We start from the raw sequence: 18,930 nt of genomic DNA, 5'->3' as shown, positions 1-18,930 counted from the left end.
TTAACAAAGAAACAAAGGTAGAGATACTGCTGGGGGCATCTACCCAATAAAGAGAAGGGAGGGGTTTCTGGCAGTAGCCACTTTCCTTGTTCTGACTCTCCCCACTCCTCTCTTCCTTGTATTTTCCTCAGGCAGACCAGTCACCAGTATGTGTGATCTGTGAGTGCCTGATGAGTTTGTGAGTTATAGAAAAATGCAACATTGCGGGCACTTTGAATCATAGACCTTGAGATCTGAAAGGGTGCATCAAAGTCATCTGGTGCAGACTTCTGTACTTTTCTCATAAGGAAATGTAGACCCAGAGATTGGTTGAATTGTCCAATATCATAAAGTCGGTGAGAACTAGAGATGTGAGTAGTACCTGGTCTTCTTTGTCCCTGGGCATAATCTGTGACCACTGTTGGCAAATTAACCTTCTGGTTGGTAAGAGGTATGAGATAAGCTCAGGAACAGGAAAAATGCAAATGCGTTTTACAAGGAGTGAAACAAAGTACTACTTATTACTGGCACCTTATGTCATGCTCCCTGGGCCTGCTCCCAGCTGTGGTATACAAGTGGAGGGAGAAGGAAACGGTACATTTTGTCATAGCACAAATCAACGTGGGGAATACTGGAGGTTTCAAAGCTGTCTTTGGGACAGGAACAAGACTATTTGTCAAAGCAAGTAAGTTCTCTGAAATAACCCGATTTGTATTACAGTTTAAGGGCATCTGTTTTCAGTGATTTGATTTTTTTCCCCATGGTTTGGCTGCTATTTAAGTACGATCAGCTGGCATAATAAAGTTCCATTAGACAGCATCCGTGAGCAGCACTCAGGCAAGAAACATGCAATGAACACTTTCTTAGTGTGGATGGATAAAACTAACCCAACTCTGTGACTTTTTCAACCTGAATATTAGCTGCATCCTGGATATAAGCCACTTTATCCAAAGCAGGAACACCTGTGAGAGTCTGCCTTGCTCATTGTCATTTCCCAGTAGTCTTAGGAAAATGGTTAAATAGTAAAATTATAGGCGCTCTCCCACTTCGGTGCTTGCACACACACATACTCACACACACAGGCACACCCTTAGGAACTAGCTTATTTGTGGCTTAGGACTCTTAGGCTGAGGCCAGCTGCAGGATACCATTTTGTAAAGAATTATGTCAGAGTGTGAATACAGGCTTTCAAAAATATATATTTGGAACTGGCACCCAACTTTTGATCATCCCAAGTAAGTCAGATCTCCAGAAATGTATATCCCTACTCCAATGTTAGGTTTACATTTTTTATATGCACATGTGGCATTTAGGTCTACAGTAGAATATTATTACTATTATTACCGTTATTACAATTCTGTTATTGTTAATCATAATGATGCTACTAACTTGGAATATGCATTCTCTGCCATAGTATTCTTTCTACCCTTTAAGGAGAATCAGTGTCAAAATATCAGTGCAGAAATGCTAGTTTTCCTTTGGAGTCAAGTTTCTTACTTGGTCATTCAGTTCCCGTATTGTAAGGTCAATATGATCCTCGAGTGTTTTGTTTTTATGCTGCTTCCTTATTATCTGTCTTAGAAAGGCTTCCTTGTTTTGCCCTGCCTAAGAAGTTGGGTTTTCAGCTCACGTTTACCCAAGGTATACTTTGCTTTTAACCTCTCCTGAATCTGGTCTCCTTGTCCAGTAATTATGCACAATAACAGTTCAATTCTGTAAATAATTACTGAGACCCATCAAGAAACCAGGGACCATAGTGAGCTTTTATTTTTAAAGAAAGAAAAGAAGAAAATGTTGAAGCTAAGGTATGGCCCTAGAACTTGGAGAATATCCAGACCTAACGTGCAACAAAGCACTTGCGTGTTAAAAGTCTAATAGCAATTTTCACGGGCCTGTGCTAGGTTGGCTGCCGTGTGGGATCAGCTTGTGGGACTTGGGTACAGCCTGCCTTGCTTGGCAGAGAGCAAGCACGATTCAACGCCTGTGTTTCTGGAAAGGGATTAGAGTCTGTTATCTACTAAGATGTTTGACTTTCTTGAGGACAAAAAGCCTCCTTGGCAGTGAGCATGCTTGAGCGAGGTGAGGAGAGAAACAGGAATGAGTCAGGTGTGAGTCACCCAAGATTCCTGCTCAGCCCGTGGGGGCCAGGCTGGCACTGAGTCCCGCTGCGGCATGTGTTCCACGTGTGCCGCCGCCCGGCCTGCTGGGAATGCACTTGCCCCAACTCTGTATGGCAAAATGAGAAATACCCTTTTGCAAATGTCCTCAAGAAAATGGCGCCGCCTTCTCAGCCATGGCAGAAGAGATGGGGAAATGCTGGGCTGTTCCCTGGTATCTTTAGAAATAGTCACACCCACTGGTCTATGGAGGAGGCAATGTTTTCCAGAAAATTTTCTAAGGACTCTTTTTCCCCAGCAGAGAAACAGCCAGAGGCTGTGTTTGCTGAGAGTTGTGATGAGGGAGATGAAAGCCAGCAGGTAACAGTGGAGCTAATGCCAATTACACCCATTAGAGAGGCTCTTTCCAGTCCAGATGCCACCCTTTACATAGAGAACTTGAGGATTAGCCTTCAGGATCAGCCTTTCCAGGGTTCTAGCTTTTAAAGCTTCTATGAATGGACTGTGCCTTCCAGGAAGGGGTGGGCAGGTCCAGGACCTTTTTGTTATGCACTTACCTAGAGTGTGACTATGGGGGTGACAGATTCACTTTTGGGAAGGGGACCAAAGTGGCGGTCACACCAGGTAAGTGAGTTGGCATCCTCCTGCACAAATGTTTCAAGGTCAGACCCCCCCATCCTCACACCCAGTGCTGGACAGCTTCTTATTCTATACCCATGGGGCCGGAGAGGGGAGGGGAGGCTGCACCATTCATCAGTGCACCTAGGGTCCTTGGACACTCACTGCCCCAAACCTTTGCCACCCCATGTCACTTACACCCTCTCCACACTCCTCATCTCTGTCCCAGCCCTTCCCTGGGGCTGCGTTTCACATGAAACAAAGGAGCACAGAAGTGAGAGCTGGAGGGGACCTTGGGGACAGGTGGCAGGGGTTGCTTGAGGCTGAGGGTCCAAGGCCTCGGCCAAGGCTGCGCCGTCTCTGGTGCAGAGCAGCGTCCAGCTCGGGCCCCTCGCCCCCACCCCAGCTCAGCAGCGTGGCACAGCTCTTTGCCAGCGTGACACTCAGACCTGGCACGAGGTGAGCTGAGAGCCGGCAGCGCCTAGCAGCCAGGGAACCGAGGAGGAGGGTCCCGCCCTGCTCAGCCGCAGGCCAGGAGCCCGCCCAGGCCATGACTTCCCGGAGCCTCAGCTTTCACAGTCCTGATGTGGGGCGCGTGATCCCTGTTTCCTTTCATCTTTCAAAAATATTGCAAAAATTGTTGTGCCTTTTTTCTCTGTAGTCCTAGGGCTTCATAGAAGCAGGACTCTGTCTGGATCAAGGTCACTGAGAGTTTATAAAGGAATCTAAGTGCCTGGGGGCCTTGGCCCATTTCCAGGAGGTGAGGAGGGAAGGTTACCAGCACAGATCACAGGAAGGGCCAGAATCCTGCTGGGAGTCTTGCCCTGGGCAGGGATGTGCAGGAACCCAACCCCTGGGCCCCACGGAGGAAGAAGGCTGGGAATGGACGTGTCTTAAAAAGAGCCATGGAAAGGGAAAGACAGGAACGAAAAGGGTTTGCAGGAAAAGAGGCCAGAACAGTCTCAGCAAAACATAATATAAAACTTTTGTTGTGCATCCTCGGAGCACCTTCAGAGGTCCCTTGTATCTGATAAATGAGTATCAGAGTCAGACCCTCAGGTGTCTTCCCCCAAGGTGGTGGTGGTGGTGCAGGATTGAGAGTGACGGTCAGAGCTGCTGCTTCTCTCTTGCTGGGAGAAGGATGTTTCCTCCTGGGTCACTGAGTAGCCGAGGAGCTCCAGCCCCCACCCCTCTTGGCTCCCATCACTGAGGACAGATGTGAGATGTTTCCTCCAAATCCAGGAAAGTGTTAGCAGGTCTTTTCCTGGGTTGTTGCCCCAATGCCACTGGGGCAATCCAAATGAAGGTGGTAACATGAGACAGGTTTTAGCAAAGGCTCTCCTCACTGTGCTTCTGGAGGAAACTACAAGCTTATATTTGGAAGAGGGACGAGCCTAGTTGTTCATCCATGTGAGTATTGCAAAAATGACCAAGGGAATATTGTAGGTAGAGAGTATATTTTGGAATGACTTTGCTATAGCAAGAGAGAACATGTGTTATGATCTGCTCTATTGTCAAAGGAGTCCATGGTTGTCTAGGAGGAACTTGTCAGTGTGTCTGGTGTTCGTAGTCAGATCTAACACAATGATTGAGGCGATGCTGAGCAAGGGTTTTGTGCAATGCTTTCAGAGTATGAATCCCCAACCTTTGAAAGAAAAAGGCTTCGCCCTTGGTTAGATTTCTGAAGAACTTTCAATCTGATGGCAAAGGGGTCTCCCCTGCCCCTCAACCCTATGGCTCAGACTCTTTTACCACCTATTTTCAGATGCATGAGTTATCTGTCCCTAGAAGAGAACACTCCAACCAGGGAGCTGAGGCACCTTGGGAGGCTGACAGGTGGAAGGACATGGACGGGTTTCCTCTGGCCCCAGCCAGACTTATCCCTGTACTGCAGTGTCAAGCATTGCTGGGAATCATCATAGGATTAACTACTGTTTGCTAAATGTCCAGTGTGTGCTGTGGCCATACTCAGTCCTTCATGTATGTTCTCATTCAATGCTCACATCCATTTTAATGAAAGGTAGGTGATAGGATGCCCATTTAATGAAGGAGGAAATGGAGGTTTAGGTTAACTAAGTTGCCAGGAAATGACAGAGGTGGGGTCTAACTCCGATCTATTTGACTCCAGGACCTATCGTTTAACCATCCTGCTACACTGCTGCCACCATCTCTCCTACACCCTGTGAAACCAGACCCTACACCTTGAGAGCCACCTGCTTGGCCCTTGGTTTGTCCACCTGATCCTTCTTGCCGTAGTGACCAGGTAGTCTTAGCACAGGACTCAGTACTTCTAAAGAGATCAATAAAGTCATTGAATTGTGTTGGCAGGATTCAGGCATGGCAGGGAAGGAAGTAGAAACCTTAGGGGGACTATTTATTGGACATGATGGGACACAGAGAGAGAAACCTATCATCCAAACCACAGCATAGTCTGTTTAAAACCTTTTCTCCCTAAGAGTGAAGGCTGTGAACATGTGGGGGCCCCTCTGGCACCATCCTGGGCAGCAGAGGGCAGGTATTTGTACTGCATTGTACCAGAGTGTGGGCACAAGTGGCAGGACACTCACTTTTGGGAGTGGAACAAAAGTCCAAGTATATCCAAGTAAGTGTCTTACCTTAAATTCTGGCCAAAATCACAAGAAGTCCCTACTCTGCTTTCTTAGATAATGAATGTGTTCTTCCTCAACTAATTTTTTATGTTTCTTTATGAGCCTTGAATGTTTTAAAATTTGAATTCCCAGCCACTGGCTCAATACTAGCTTATTTTCCAATGGCAGTAATTGCCAGTGGGAATTGGCCTTTTCATCGTTACAGAGACAGACTCTTTAGTTGTTTCTAGATTCCTTTGAGACAAAAGATCTTTATCAGAAAAGACCCATGACTGATTATGTCAAAGAGAACCTTATTTTTGTTATTATTTAGTTTTCATGAAAGATAATGATTTAAATTTCCCAAAGACCCTTTGGATTTGTACACACTCTCACAAAACTCCATGTCTAATTGAGATGTGGGGGAAGAACGTAAAGCCTAAATAGTGCCATAAAAACAATAAAAGGTTTGGGAAGTGGAATCGTAGAGAAGTTAAAGGAAAATTAAATAGTCCTAATAAGCAAAGATAGAGAGCAGGACTGCATTAAAAAACTGAATTAAAAGATTGAAAGGTTTATCTGTTCAACAACTATTTATTGAGCGTCTATTATGTGAAGCACTCTGCTGGATGTTGGGGGAGGGGAGGGAGGGAAGGGAAAGAGAAAGGAAAGGAACAAGTATAGTCTAAGCATCAAGGATCTCACAGTGGGTAAATATCCATGTAAACAGACAATTAGACAATTACATCTGATGACATAAGTGTTATAAGGGAGGACCAAGCTACAGTGGGAGCAGAAAAGGAAGGCATGCCTACCTCCTGTCCTAGTTGCCTGTTCCCTACCTACATCTTCCAATGCTCTGTAAGCTCCGGGGCGGGGGGGGGGGGGGGGCAGGACCCTCTTTCATTCATCCTTATATCTCTACAACCCAGCACACCGACTGGCACATAGGTGTCACTGAACAAAGGATTGTTGGAAAAAAATGATTTCTGGTTAGAGAGCCACAGAAGGCTTGGAGTGAGGGATAATTATTGTTTAGAACATATTGGTTTAGACACTAGCAACTTTACAACCAAGAGAGTTGTTAGACCTCAAAATAGGGAGATTACAGAATCCATCCAAATCCACGTGGGTGGGAAACCGCCTTCCCCTCCAGGGAAAAGCTTCTCTGTATTTATCTGTTCATTTGTGCACTGCACGAAGCCTCTTCTCTGCCATGGCTAGGTTCAGGCTGGATTTAGAAAGCCCTGAAATCCATTATATTTCTCAATAATCAGGCTCAGAGGCATAAGGATTACAGCGTCCATGATAAGGAAGCAGCACAGGAGGGTTTTAGCAGCAAAAAGGAAAGAGGTCTAATGATAAATAAATGCAATCTGCATCTCTGTAAGAGACCACCCAGGAAATAACATTCTAAGGGAACATTTTTCCATTAGGACTAGAATCATCTTTGGAATAGACAGTTCCAAGGTATGACTGGAAGGAAGACCAATAAATTCACTTTTGGGAAAGGCTTTTAAGTCATTATTGTTCCTAGTAGGTAAACCCTGTGATGCACTGGGGCGACCTGTATCCTACACGTTGCCTGTGTCCTCTCTGCCCTGTTTCTGAAGGTGGCAGGAGGATTTGCTGCACAGCTGTCTATGTCTTCAGCAATTGCACAAAGAGAATGAAGCTGTTTGATGACAATTAGAAAGAAATGATCAGCATAATGAGCATAATGAGGACCCTGGTTGTTTCTGCAGGAGTGGGTGGGAGAACGAACAGATTCAGAGCACAGAAAACTTAAAGGCTGAAATTTAGGATGGAATTTTAAATTCTTGGCACTCTAAGGAATATATATCTGTATATGTTCCATGTGTATAAAATGAGTGTTCTAAGAAAAATAGTTTCCTGGACCAAATAAGTGTGCTAAGCACTAAATTTCTTTATCACGGAAATTCTCAGAGCCTTTGAAATGTTAATTTGCATTGTCCAACTGAAATAGAGCAAACAACATATTCTAAACTTATTTGAGCTTAGAGTCTTCTTTTTTTTTTTTGGCAGTAAAACTTAGAAGTCTGCAGTTCTATGAAATTCTCAGTACTTATCTAAATCAAACTTTTGAGTTCTGGTTTTGTTTTGTTTTGTTTTTTCCCCATATGGCTGTCAACTCTAATCTTAGAATCCTCCAGAGAAAGAGCTTCTCAGGCCCCACATGTAACTCACTCCTGATTCTCACACTCCTTATACATTTTTTTTTTAATATTCCTACAGCAATTTTAGTCATTCATCTTCTATGCCCCCAAGGAACACAGAGACCGCTTTCTAGAGGGAGAGTCTTTCCTTGGCCTCATCATTTAAGACCTAGCCTAGGTTTTCCATCCATCCCCACTGCTATGCATTTTCCTCTTATGATTTGTTTTCCCTTTAATCTCTCCCTGTTCTCCAGAGTCTCCCAATTTTCCTCCTTCATTTTCAGTTGTGGAGTACAGAATGGGTACCCACCCTCCAGGAAGGCCTGATGAGGGAAAGTCTGTGGGACTGTTATAACAGAAAGCCAAGGAACCAGGATCCTGTGAACCATTCTTTTCGCTCTTGTAAGAGGAAAGATGATTTACAGGAGCCTGGAAGACAGGACAGGAGGGGGTGCTACCGCAGCCACACTGGTTCTGCCCAGGCTGGAGTTCTTGTAAAGCTGTGTCCTCTTGTGTGTCTACGAAAAGCTGACCTTTGGGACAGGGACCAGGCTAACCATACGCCCATGTGAGTATAACCACACAAATGAAAAGATCAAAAATAACCAACACCTCATCTATGATAAACAGGCAAGGATGTATGGCAAACTCGGAGATAGCTGAAAAACTCATTTTCCATTCTTCGAGTTTGCTTCGTGACTTAAAACATTCCCATTTCTCATATTAAAGACAGAGGTGCCAAAAGCCAATTGAGTAAATGAAAATTTGAGCAGAATAATTTACCAAAACATTAAGAGAGTACACAGTGCTTTCAAGCGAAGCTGATAATATCAGCATCAGATAATCTGAACGTTCAGGGAATTAGCTAAGTGCCCTTTGGGGAAAGAAATGAGCTAATAGCAAACACAAATTCTCTTCTCTTGAAGCAGGTAGCTAAATTTCCTAGACTGGCTAATGAGCACAGTTCTGGGATGCCTGCACATAGACTCTTCCTCTCTCTAGAGTTTGGTAGTGTTTTGAATTCTCTCCCAAGGGTGCAAGTGGCCCAGACCTCTATTCACATGGGCAATTATACCATGTAAAGTAATGAGGCATGGAAGCCATGTGGTAAAGGGTTCATAGCACAGCTCAGGAGGCCAACAGACCTGGAAAAAATTCTCTACTCTCACCAGCCATACATAATAAAACCTCCACTTTCTCAATGGCAAAATGATGGTAACCACATCTTAATAATATGCAACAATGCCCGAAATATAGCAGGCAATTAACAAATGGCTTTTCTAAAATTTTATTATTATCAAGGCTTTGCTATCCTAAAGTTTACATTATTGTGACAGGAAAGGGGAAAGGCTTCCTTGGGAAATAGGAAATCTAAAAAGCAAAGACCCAGAGAGCTCTCTAGGAAGGTGAAAGGTGCTCTGAGATCCTGGTGGGCTCCAGTGGGTTAGCACAAGGAAAGTTATTGCAAAGACCTTACCTGCAGTGGGGCTACAACGGGGGGATACAAGCTAAACTTTGGAGCAGGAACCAGACTGAGTGTCCAGCCAAGTAAGTAAAGTGGGGTAAGGGTGGATATCGACAACTAATTCTTCTCTGTCCAAAATGCTGAGCTGAGCTGAGCCCAGGTATTTTCTGCTGTAGGATCTCAAATGATTCTTTCCATCTGTCCCTAGAAAATCCTCCCATCTAGCAGTGAATGCTCTGCAGACACTGTCATTAAGGCTGGGAATTTAGGAATTATGAGGCAGGAGATGAGCAAGTTGTCTTGGACCTTCCATACAAGAGGACTCAAGAGACTGCTGCCCCTAACAGAGCTTTGTCCTCTCCTGAATTCTTGGTCTATTGATATCACATGAAATCGCAACCTCTAGTCCAGGACGAAGCAGAGGAAAAGGATTGAACCCAACAGACACAAAATCTCCATATAAAGGAGCAGACGGTCAAACTCTCAGGAGTGTAGCCCTCCTGCGCCTTGTGGGAGATCAGTGCTTCTCTTATTTAAGCAGTAGGTAAGCCCAGGGAGTTTTTGTACTGGTGTCAGCTTTGGTGTGAATACTGGAGGAATGACTGGAAGACTTACATTTGGGAGAGGGACCCAAGTGACCATAATATCTGGTGAGTTATCCTAAGGGCCTCCATTTGCAACCCCACGGCCCAGTGTCCCTAATCCTTTGTCCGGGACTATCAGTCATTCCTGTGGCCTGGCTAACTGTGGATGTTATACCTAATTGTCTCACAGAGGTTGCTGTGAAGGGACAAAGCATCACTATCAATCTTGAATATCTGTGTCTCTCTAGGTCAAACCCATTTTAGTTTGACTTTAATCGTTCAATGAATATTTTTAAATATCTTTACTGCCATCACTTTATAAAATGTTAGACTGAGTATAAACTCTAAGATAGATGTCTGACCTGTCCCCAAAGAGAATAAAAACTAGCAAAAGGGACAAAATTAATGTAAGTTGAGCAACCTGAAAACTATCTCAGTACTAACCAGTTAGGCACAACAGAGATTCAGAGGAATGGGGTTCTGGCTGGAAATTGGCCTAGGCAGGGAAAGTTTTTGTGGTAGAGAGGATTCATTGAGCCCTGAAGGATGTTTAAGACATGTATGGGCAAAGAAAGGAGAGAAGGGAAGTTTCCGACATAGAACAGTAAGAAAACAGGCATGATCTTGGGAATGAGCATAACACATGCACTTTGACCTAAGTAAACACATCTGATATTAAAGTTAGATGGACAACAAAGCAAATAAGATGTGTTCTTATATTCTGGAAATACTACTGCCTTCTAGAGAATGTATTTAGGGCCAGGGCACGCCACTGGGAAACTGGAATCCAGTGTAGAAATGCAGGCCAGGTGTGAAGGTGAGAAGGGTCAGCTCTTTCCATGGATGGCTCTAAGAGGACTTTCCCCATTACTCAGAGCAGGAAAAGCCTAACGGTTTCTGTAGGGGAGACGCTGGGAGTGGTACATGGGTGTCGCCTCCCAGTTACACATTGGCAAAGGAACCAGAGTAACCATTTTTCCTGGTGAGTCGGCTCCAAACCCTTACCAAAGCCTCAGGGATCTGGAATCAGTGTCACTGACTCATATTTCTGGCTTTCCTGCTGCCTAAATATAAAGCATAGATCTAGAGCCTAGAAGGCTTTCAATCACTGCTGCACCCCTGGGGATTAAAGCACTAGTGCATCGGACATGTGCCGCCACAGTTCATTTTAATTTAAAATGTCAGGTTAGAATCTTGAATAGCTGAACTTCATGTCGAAAGATTGATCTGATCTTACTTAGGCTACCTTCTGATATCATCAGTGGTAGGATGTGTTTATCTTATAGGATACAATATTTCTCCCTGTGGGGCTCTAACAGATGAAACCCTTAAGACCTCCAAATTAAAAGTGTCTTGTTTCTTGTGTTCAGATAAAAAAGAGGTTGCATTAGAGGTACGTGGAGGTAAAAGTAAAAAGTGGCTTTAAAAAATATCAAATTTAGGGATCAGTACCAAGCATTTTTTTAACCAAGGAGTGTAAGAAGCAGAAATTGTGCACATCCTGATGGTCATTAGCCCATTCATTTATTTTAAAACTGTTTTATTGAGCACTACTCTGGGGCAGGTACTAGTGGTAAACAGGGACCAGCCCTGGCTCGCACAGTCCTTAACGTTCCAGGGAGCCAACCTGAAAAGTCTGGGGCAGCCGTGCTCCCATGGCCAATGAGAGGGCTTGAGAGAAAATAAACAGGGAGGAAATTCAAACTTTCAGACCATGGCAGCCCTCAAATGTCATGCCCAGAAAGTTTGGGCTTTACCCCATGGGCAATAGGGAATCCTTGAATCAGTGCAAACAAAAAGTGCCCCAAGCCAATCCACGTTTTAGAAAAAGTATTTTGGAGGTTGAGTGCAGAAGAAACGGGGCTGGTGAGGCTGAGCAGGAGAAGAGATTAGAGGTAGGGAAGCTGGAGAGGAGAAACCACAGCAAAACTGCAGGTAATAAAGCCCGAACTGCATCAACTAGGGGGTAACGAGGCTTGAGAGAGCTACAAATCACCTCAGTTCTTGGGACTTCATTTTATCACTTTTCATCTTCATCTCTTGCTAGCAAAGTTGAACACCCATTGGCCTGCCCCTGGTAGAATAACCCCTTATGGACTCGAAGATGGCTTTTAAGTTTCACCCTTAGCCCCGGATGCCTTTCCTCAAAATCCCATGCTCTCTCCAGTCCAGGGCTCTCCAATGCAGCTTTCTGTGATGAGGAAACAGTTCTACCAGTCTACTATTTACAATCAGTTACTGTCTGAAATGGTAACCACCAGCCGCACAGGGCTGTTGAGCTCTTGAATATTTAATCGTTAACGGAATTTTTAATTTTATGTAATTTTAATTAATTTGCATTTAAATAGCCACCTCTGGCTAGATACTGTCAAACTGGACAGTGTGATCTAGGCCTTCTCCAGTCTGACAGACACTCGCCCTGGGACATGAGTGAGAGGATTTAAGCAGGACTCAAAGTTGAGCATCCCCCTCCCCCCCACACACACACGCCCAGCAGCCTCCTTTCCCCTCTAAGGCCAAACTAAGGCTCCTTATCCTCTGCCTTTCCCTCAGCTCACATTTCCTCAGCACCTCCGCACCCTTCCAGGTCTCCCTCCCCAGCCCGGCCCTTGACCATGGCTAAGAAACCCATTGGGATGTGTGAGTGGGACTGATGGTTTCCTGTCTCTCCCCTCCCATTTAGAGAGCTGGAGCTTAGGTCCTTAACTCGCAGTGATGTCAGGCCCTGCGGTGTGGAGGGCTGCGACGTCAGCTGTCTCTCAGAAGAGACCCCAGAGCCCCCCACCCTGTGCTCGGCAGCAGCAGCTCTGCCTAAGTCCATGCATGCCAAGGGCAGATTTTCCGGGTTGGGGGTCCAGCCGGACTTGTCTGTGTCGCCAAGGCCACCCTGGCTGGCTCAGCCCATGGGGTGCATTGCTGGACGTGAGAAAATTCTCATACAGACATGGTGAGGAGCTGTGGAAGCGGAGAGCCACGGGGCAGGAAACTGGAATCCCAGCCCTGCTGTAAACTGTCTGGGTGGCCCCAGGCTTGTTAATCCTCCCAGCGGACCTCCGCTTCCTCCTCTGAAGGCAAGAGGTCGGAAAGAATCAACAATGAGGCTCACATTAAAAACACAAAATCCCACAGAATTGCCAACGATGATTCTCGGCACTAAGGAAAAGCCTCCAGCAACTCCCGCTTCCTGGAGGTGAAGAGTAGAAACTGCCGCTGTGGATTACCAACTAGCCGTTTCCATGGCAGTGCTCTGGCAAGCCTCAAATGCTGCAACTATGAACATTTCTTCAGTACCTTAAACTTGAGTAATGTAATTTTATATGGAAAAGCTCTCCTTTGTTTCTCCAAAGAGCCCGGAAGGAGGTGGGCGAGGTAGCATCCCCATCTTACAAATGAAATTCCTGAGACCTGCAGGGCTGGTGTGTCTTGCTCATGGCCCCACGTGCAGTAAATGGTAGAGCCAGGGCTGGAACTTGGGAGTCCTGATGTGTAGCCCAAAACTTTTAATGATGGATAAATCTCTGATATTCTGACTTAATGCCCAGCCCCAGAAACCTCCAATTTCTGTCAACGCCAGCAGAGGCAGGGGAGACCATCTAGATCCCAAGATGTGTGGTTTTCTTTGCTTTGTCTCTTCTCTAAGCTTGCTTTCGTCCTTCTGGTTTACTAGGACTGCTGAGGTTTTGGAGAAGTCTCCTATGAAGTGGAAGGAACAGCAGTGTCATTAAGCAGCACTGCGTGTCTGGTCTCCTCAGAGGGAGGGCCTAGCGGAGAGTGTTCACAGAGAGCCTGGCCTCGGAGCCAGGACCTGTGGCTCGTATGTGTCCCCGAGTCCCGGGCCACTGTGAGCAGCTGCTTTGTGAAACGTTCTCTCCCATTTAAAGCCTGTGAAAGTGACTTACCATCCCCGCTTTTGTCCTCCACTGGTATCTAGACTCCAGCTTGGGTGGGGGCCAGGAAGGAAATAACAGCACCGCCTAACCCTGGGTCCTCTTGATCCACAGATATCCAGAACCCTGACCCCGCCGTGTACCAGCTGAAGGGACCTAAATCCAGCATCACCTCCCTCTGCCTGTTCACCGATTTTGATTCTCAAGTCAATGTGACACAAGACGTGGGGCCCACGGTGTTCAGAACGGACAGAACCACAGTGGACATGAAGGTCATGGATTCCAAGAGCAACGGGGCCCTGGCCTGGAGCAAGGACGTCAAGTTTAACTGTGATTCAGCTTTCAACCAGGCTGATTTCCACCCCTCAGGTCAGTGTAGCCTTGGTGCCTATGCAGGTGGCGTCTCCCCATTTCCAAGGGCTGCTTCTGCCCTGGTCTCAGCTCAGTGGTGTCTAAAAGCTGATCTGATTAGTGGTCTAGACTCATCCATCGTCAGCAAAGCCCTCTCCTGGCAGGCCACAGAATGACCTGGGCAAAAAGCAGATGGGAAGAGGGTGGTGAGAATGGGCACCTGCCCAGCCTCGGTCTCACCTGCTCCCTGTGCACACTCTGCGAGCTCCAGCCTCCCTGCCTGTGTTCGGGTTATTGCCCTTGCTGTTCCTCCAGGCCCAGCCCTCATACCCTTTCTCCAGGACGTGCCCACCCCCACCCCACCTCCCTCTCACCCAAAGAATTTTCCCCAGCTCCTAACTTCACCATGTCACTCATCCATTCAACAACATTGGGTCCCTACAATGTGCCAGGGGCTGGAGTACAGGATGAGGGCTCTGCCCTGAGGAAGTTCCATTCCCAGTTAGGGGAAACATCCATAAGCAAGGGGGAAACTAGATAACTTCAGGTTGTAATATGTACTTTAACTTGGGGTTGAGGAAACAGTTGCTTTAAGGTCAGAGGGTCAGGGAAGGGCTCTGTGAGGAAATGCTATTTGAGCTGAGACTTAAAAGAAAAGAAGGTACCAGTCAGGCAAAGGGCAGAGAGGGGCGCCTATGGTGGCCCTGAGACAGGGGCAGAAATGGCTGCAGCAGAGCGAGGAAGGGGAAGGCGAGGGCCAGATCATAGGGCCGTGTAGGTCATGAGAGAGGGGGCAGCACTGGGAAGCTATCAATTGATTTTAAGCAGGAGAGTGATATCTAATTTACTTTTATAGACACTCACGCTGACTGATGAGTGAAGAATGGGCTGTAAGAGCCAAGAGTGGAGGCAGAAAGGAAACTCTTGCAGCAGAGAAGTCATGGGGTTTGGGCCAGGTGGTGGTCAGGGCATCAAGGAAGTGTCCAACATCATTTGTGTCTCATAGGTAGAGCCAGGAAGGGATGAGCAGGGAAGGAGGGGATCAAGGTGGACACCTGGATTTTATGCCTGAATCAATGATGGTGCCATTTATTGAAATGGAGAAACAAAGGAATGAATTTGGGGTGCAGGGATCAAAACTTTGTGGAACACATGAAATGATCTATAGCCCTTATAGCACTCGTCATTGTGCCCATGTCTTGTTGGCCCTGCTAGGCTGGAATCTGCCCGAGGGCAGGGTCTGGGTCCGATGGGTTCCTTATGGCCTTGTGTCATGTCACGTGTACTTTGCACAAACGGTGTTTGTTGAGGGAATGAAATGAGCCAAGGAAGCCAGACTGTTGGTCTTGCCCAGGGTCAGTGACTGTCCCCAGTAGGAGCCACATGCAATAAGTTCACTCAAGACCTCGCCACAAGGGAAGATGGCAAGGCTGTAGACATTCACCTACCCAACTCCTGGGATGTCTGGGGTGGAAAAGTCAGCTGTGCTCTGGGCTCTAAGAAAATCTCTTTGTTTCTATTTTCAGACGGTGCCTGTAATGCCAAGTTGATGCAGAAAAGCTTTGAAACAGGTAAGAGAAGGATCCAGCCTGGCTTTGCACAGGGTTTGGGGGGCTGTGCACCCATAATCACCCTCAAGGAGATGGGAAGGCATTTATAGATCTGGGAATAGAGTTAGAAGGGGCAGAGACAGCAATTCAAGCCCTACACAGAGTTCTGGGGGTCTTTCTTGAATCCCCAGGCTCCTGTCACCTTTAATTTTGTTCTCTATTCTAAGCACTTTGAGGATGAACCTCTAGTTTTACTTGGCTTCTATATCCCTTTCATTAGCTCCACCATCAGGAGAGCCAAAGAGAGCTTCTGGTTGGCCCAGCTCTGAAATTTCTGACTCTTGTGTAGAGCTTCAAGCTGACCAGGTCACCCCGAGGTCCCTTTCCCTTCCATAGCCAGGGATTTCACCTTCATCCCAAAAAAGCAGCAGGACTCCACATGAGCCCTGATCCTGCCTCTCAAGGGCTGCCCCACCCACTCCTCATCACCTATCCTGGGTCCATAGTTATTCCCATTTGAACTGTTCTTACTGAGTCATCCTTCCTGTGGTTTCGCCACTAGGTTCTCAATAAAGGGCCCAGACCCAATGGATTGTTCTGATTGCCTCCTAATTCTGAACATCTACCCGCCATCTCCACCTGCAGAGGGGCTCAGAAATAAAATAAGGACTAAGCCCAGCTGGTGTGGTTCTTCTGGAATAAAATACTGTTTGCTCTGGAGAAAGGCACAAACATTTGTTTATAAGGGAATACCCACAGAAGCTCAAAGCAGAGGCAAATCCAAGAACTGAGGTCCACCCTGCTTTGGGGAAAGCTGAAAGTGTGTCACAAGGGGGGTGCCCAGCCCTCGTGTGCACATGCCCCTAACAGCCGTGGCCCCTTCGTGTTACAGATATGAACCTAAACTTCCAAAACCTGTCAGTGATCGGGCTCCGCGTCCTCCTCCTGAAAGTGGTCGGATTTAACCTGCTCATGACGCTGCGGCTGTGGTGCAGCTGAGGTGAGCGGGCGGGCGTCGCAGCTGGGGGTGGGTGGAGGTGGCGTGGAGGGTCTCGGGGTGGGTGCCCCAGCTCTGAGAACAGACCTCCCCATAGGGTTTTGTTTTTGGAAACCTGGGCTCCCCAAACTCTTCCTTTTCTTCCCAAGTTATTCTTGTTACTAGCAATGGCCCAGAACGTGAGTGGAACACTACACACTCACTCCAGCCACTTCCGCAGAGCTGTTTCTCCATGATGAGGTGTAAAGAATGGGGCCACCCAGTGAATGAGTGGGAGAAGCAGAGAAGAGAGAGCCGCAGCTCTTTCCATTCAGAGCACATCCTTAGTGCTGGGACTCTCTCACCACATAAACTAAAAAGAGTCCCAATTTCTTTCCTCGTGTCCTCTGCCCCCAGTATTGCTCTCTCAGCTGCATAGAGAGAAGATAGTATCATCAGCTCACATCCCAATCCTAGCTAGAGTCTCCATCTCCTTCTCCCCCAGTGTCCCTTGTCATCCTGAAGACAGGAGCTTTCCATTCCATCACTGTCAAAAGGAACTCCAGGGTCTGCTTGCTCCTTGAACTTCGCAAGGGGAAGTGCGCTGAGTGACACAGCCCCAGATGGAGGCCTCTCACCACACTCTCCTCAGTATCCAGCCTGACTTCTGTTCCTTCCCATTCAGGTCACCCGTTCCCACCGCGCCCCTCCCTTCTTCCTCGCATCACCACCCCCACTCTCCTCCACCTTCCAGCAGAAGGGAGAATTCCCCGCCCACCAGGAAGAGAAGCCTCCCACCGCCTCTCTGGCCCCATTGACAAAGCCAACAACTGGATCCTACCTGACGTCTGTGATCTGAAGAGCTGCCAAATTCTGCCGCCACCCTCTATTACCTTCTTGCTGCTTTTCTCTGCCTGACATTCATGTCGAGGGCAGGGGCTGCTGCAGCCTCAAGTGGCTGCGAGGAAACTCCCTACTTGTCCCCAGAGCTGCCTCCAGAGTCCCACTGGATGACAGAACCCCAGTTGGTCCCTTGGACTCTAACTCCTGGAAAAGGTCGTGAGGTGTTTATATATTTTTAAATAGTGTTCATTAAAAAAACACATATTTTTCTTTTCTCCAATATGTGGGGAAATGATCTCCTCTATGCCCTGCTATGCTGTGTATCTGACCCGCATTGTATATTCTGCTGCCCACGGCTTCATTAAAAGTGATTTGGAAGAGCAAAGCTGGTTCTGTCTGACTGGGTTTGTTTGAGATCATTTTCTGGTTGTTTTTGGTCCCTAGCTGGGGAGAAGGAACTTTGACTATGACACCACACACAGGGAGCCTCACTCAGCAAGCTGCTTAAGTCAACCTCTTCTTGGAATCACCTCTAAAAATTTTTACTTTGCAGGCTGTGCTGGGAGCCCGGCAAACCCACTTAAAAGCTTGGGCCCCTGTTCTTCCAGTCTTATGCCACACCACTGGGCCACTCGTTGCAGGAGACCCATGTACCTGGGTGACTTGTATTTGAAACTGGGCAGACAAGTTTCCCCCGAACCCCATCCACCATCTCCTGTTCCCCAGAAACATTCTCTTTGCCTTTCCTCCCACATTGGATTTCCACTGAAACTGGGCATTGTCCCACAAAGTTGTAGCTGGGAACTACCCACCACTCCCCCGCCCAGGTCCCAGCACAATGCCCAGCCCATGGCAGGCAGGAAGGGGGTCCCTAGCAAGTCTACTCCCACCCCACCATCTTGAACATGAGAATGAGGAAAAGGGTGATAAGCTTTCTCCCTTTAAGCCCAAGGATTTGGCCAAGGAGAGTAGTAACCCCAAGCCTTCACCTAAAGGACAGCAAGTAGGATTCATGGGACCCCCATAGGGCACTACCCTCTCTCCTGAGACTCCTGCTGCCAGAGCTCCCAGGGGTCATGGATGCTGATGACACACCTTGGAGACCACCCAGCCATCCACCTAGCAATTGCCCCTGCCAAGAGCAAAGCAGAGTGCTTACCAATGCCCAGGGGTCTGCCTCCAGCACCTCTACTAGTCCCCTGTGTGTCTCTGACCATACCAGCCAGAAGTCTACAGACACCCCCAGCTCCAACCCAGGCTGCTTCTCTTCACAGAGGTGGAGCCATGCGCCATGATCTTGGGCACATCCACCCTTCCGTGAGCTTCAGGGTCACCACCTATGTAATCTCAAGGTGGGGTTGGAAGCCATGTCCAGCTCAATGCATCTGACTGTTAGCCCCATTAAGGGGAGTCATAGAATCATCAGTTCCCTCTGAACTGCCTCCTCTCCAGCCTAAGTGCAGGTCCCTTTTAAGACCACTAAAGGGAAAGAAGGTCTCAGAGGAAATTCCCTCATGGCAAGGTCACCCGCACACAGAAGAGCACAGGAACTGTCTTCCCAAAGGTGGGATTTGCCACCTTCGGGGAACTCTGGGCAGGCCTCTTGCTCAAAACTGCTTCCTCTGACATACTGCCAGAGATTCCACCATTGGGAATTTCTTTTAATTAAAGCATTCTCTTTCCCATATTCAATGAAAATGCCCCTGGGAGGGTTAATAGAGCAAGCCTTTATCAACTGTTTAAAACTTAGGACAAATTAGTTTGTCTTTTTTCCTAAAGTGGTAATTCACTTTGT

At 47.2% G+C, this 18,930-nt stretch overlaps 1 gene segment (V, D, J or C); it reads left to right on the top strand.

Annotated features, from left to right (window-relative positions):
• LOC143655789 (T-cell receptor alpha chain constant-like) overlaps nucleotides 1-17,520 on the top strand; it is a 32,967-nt gene extending 15,447 nt beyond the window's left edge. Inside the window, 4 exon segments of the C gene segment in view lie at nucleotides 13,530-13,784; nucleotides 15,293-15,337; nucleotides 16,209-16,316; nucleotides 16,798-17,520. Coding sequence covers nucleotides 13,530-13,784; nucleotides 15,293-15,337; nucleotides 16,209-16,315 — 407 coding nt within the window.
• The last annotated feature ends 1,410 nt before the right edge of the window (nucleotides 17,521-18,930 follow it).

Source organism: Tamandua tetradactyla, chromosome 14 (assembly GCF_023851605.1).
Source record: "Tamandua tetradactyla isolate mTamTet1 chromosome 14, mTamTet1.pri, whole genome shotgun sequence".
In the NCBI taxonomy this organism is placed as follows: domain Eukaryota; kingdom Metazoa; phylum Chordata; class Mammalia; order Pilosa; family Myrmecophagidae; genus Tamandua; species Tamandua tetradactyla.
The sequence above is the reverse complement of the archived record's forward strand: the minus strand, read 5'-3'. Positions and strand labels throughout refer to the sequence as shown.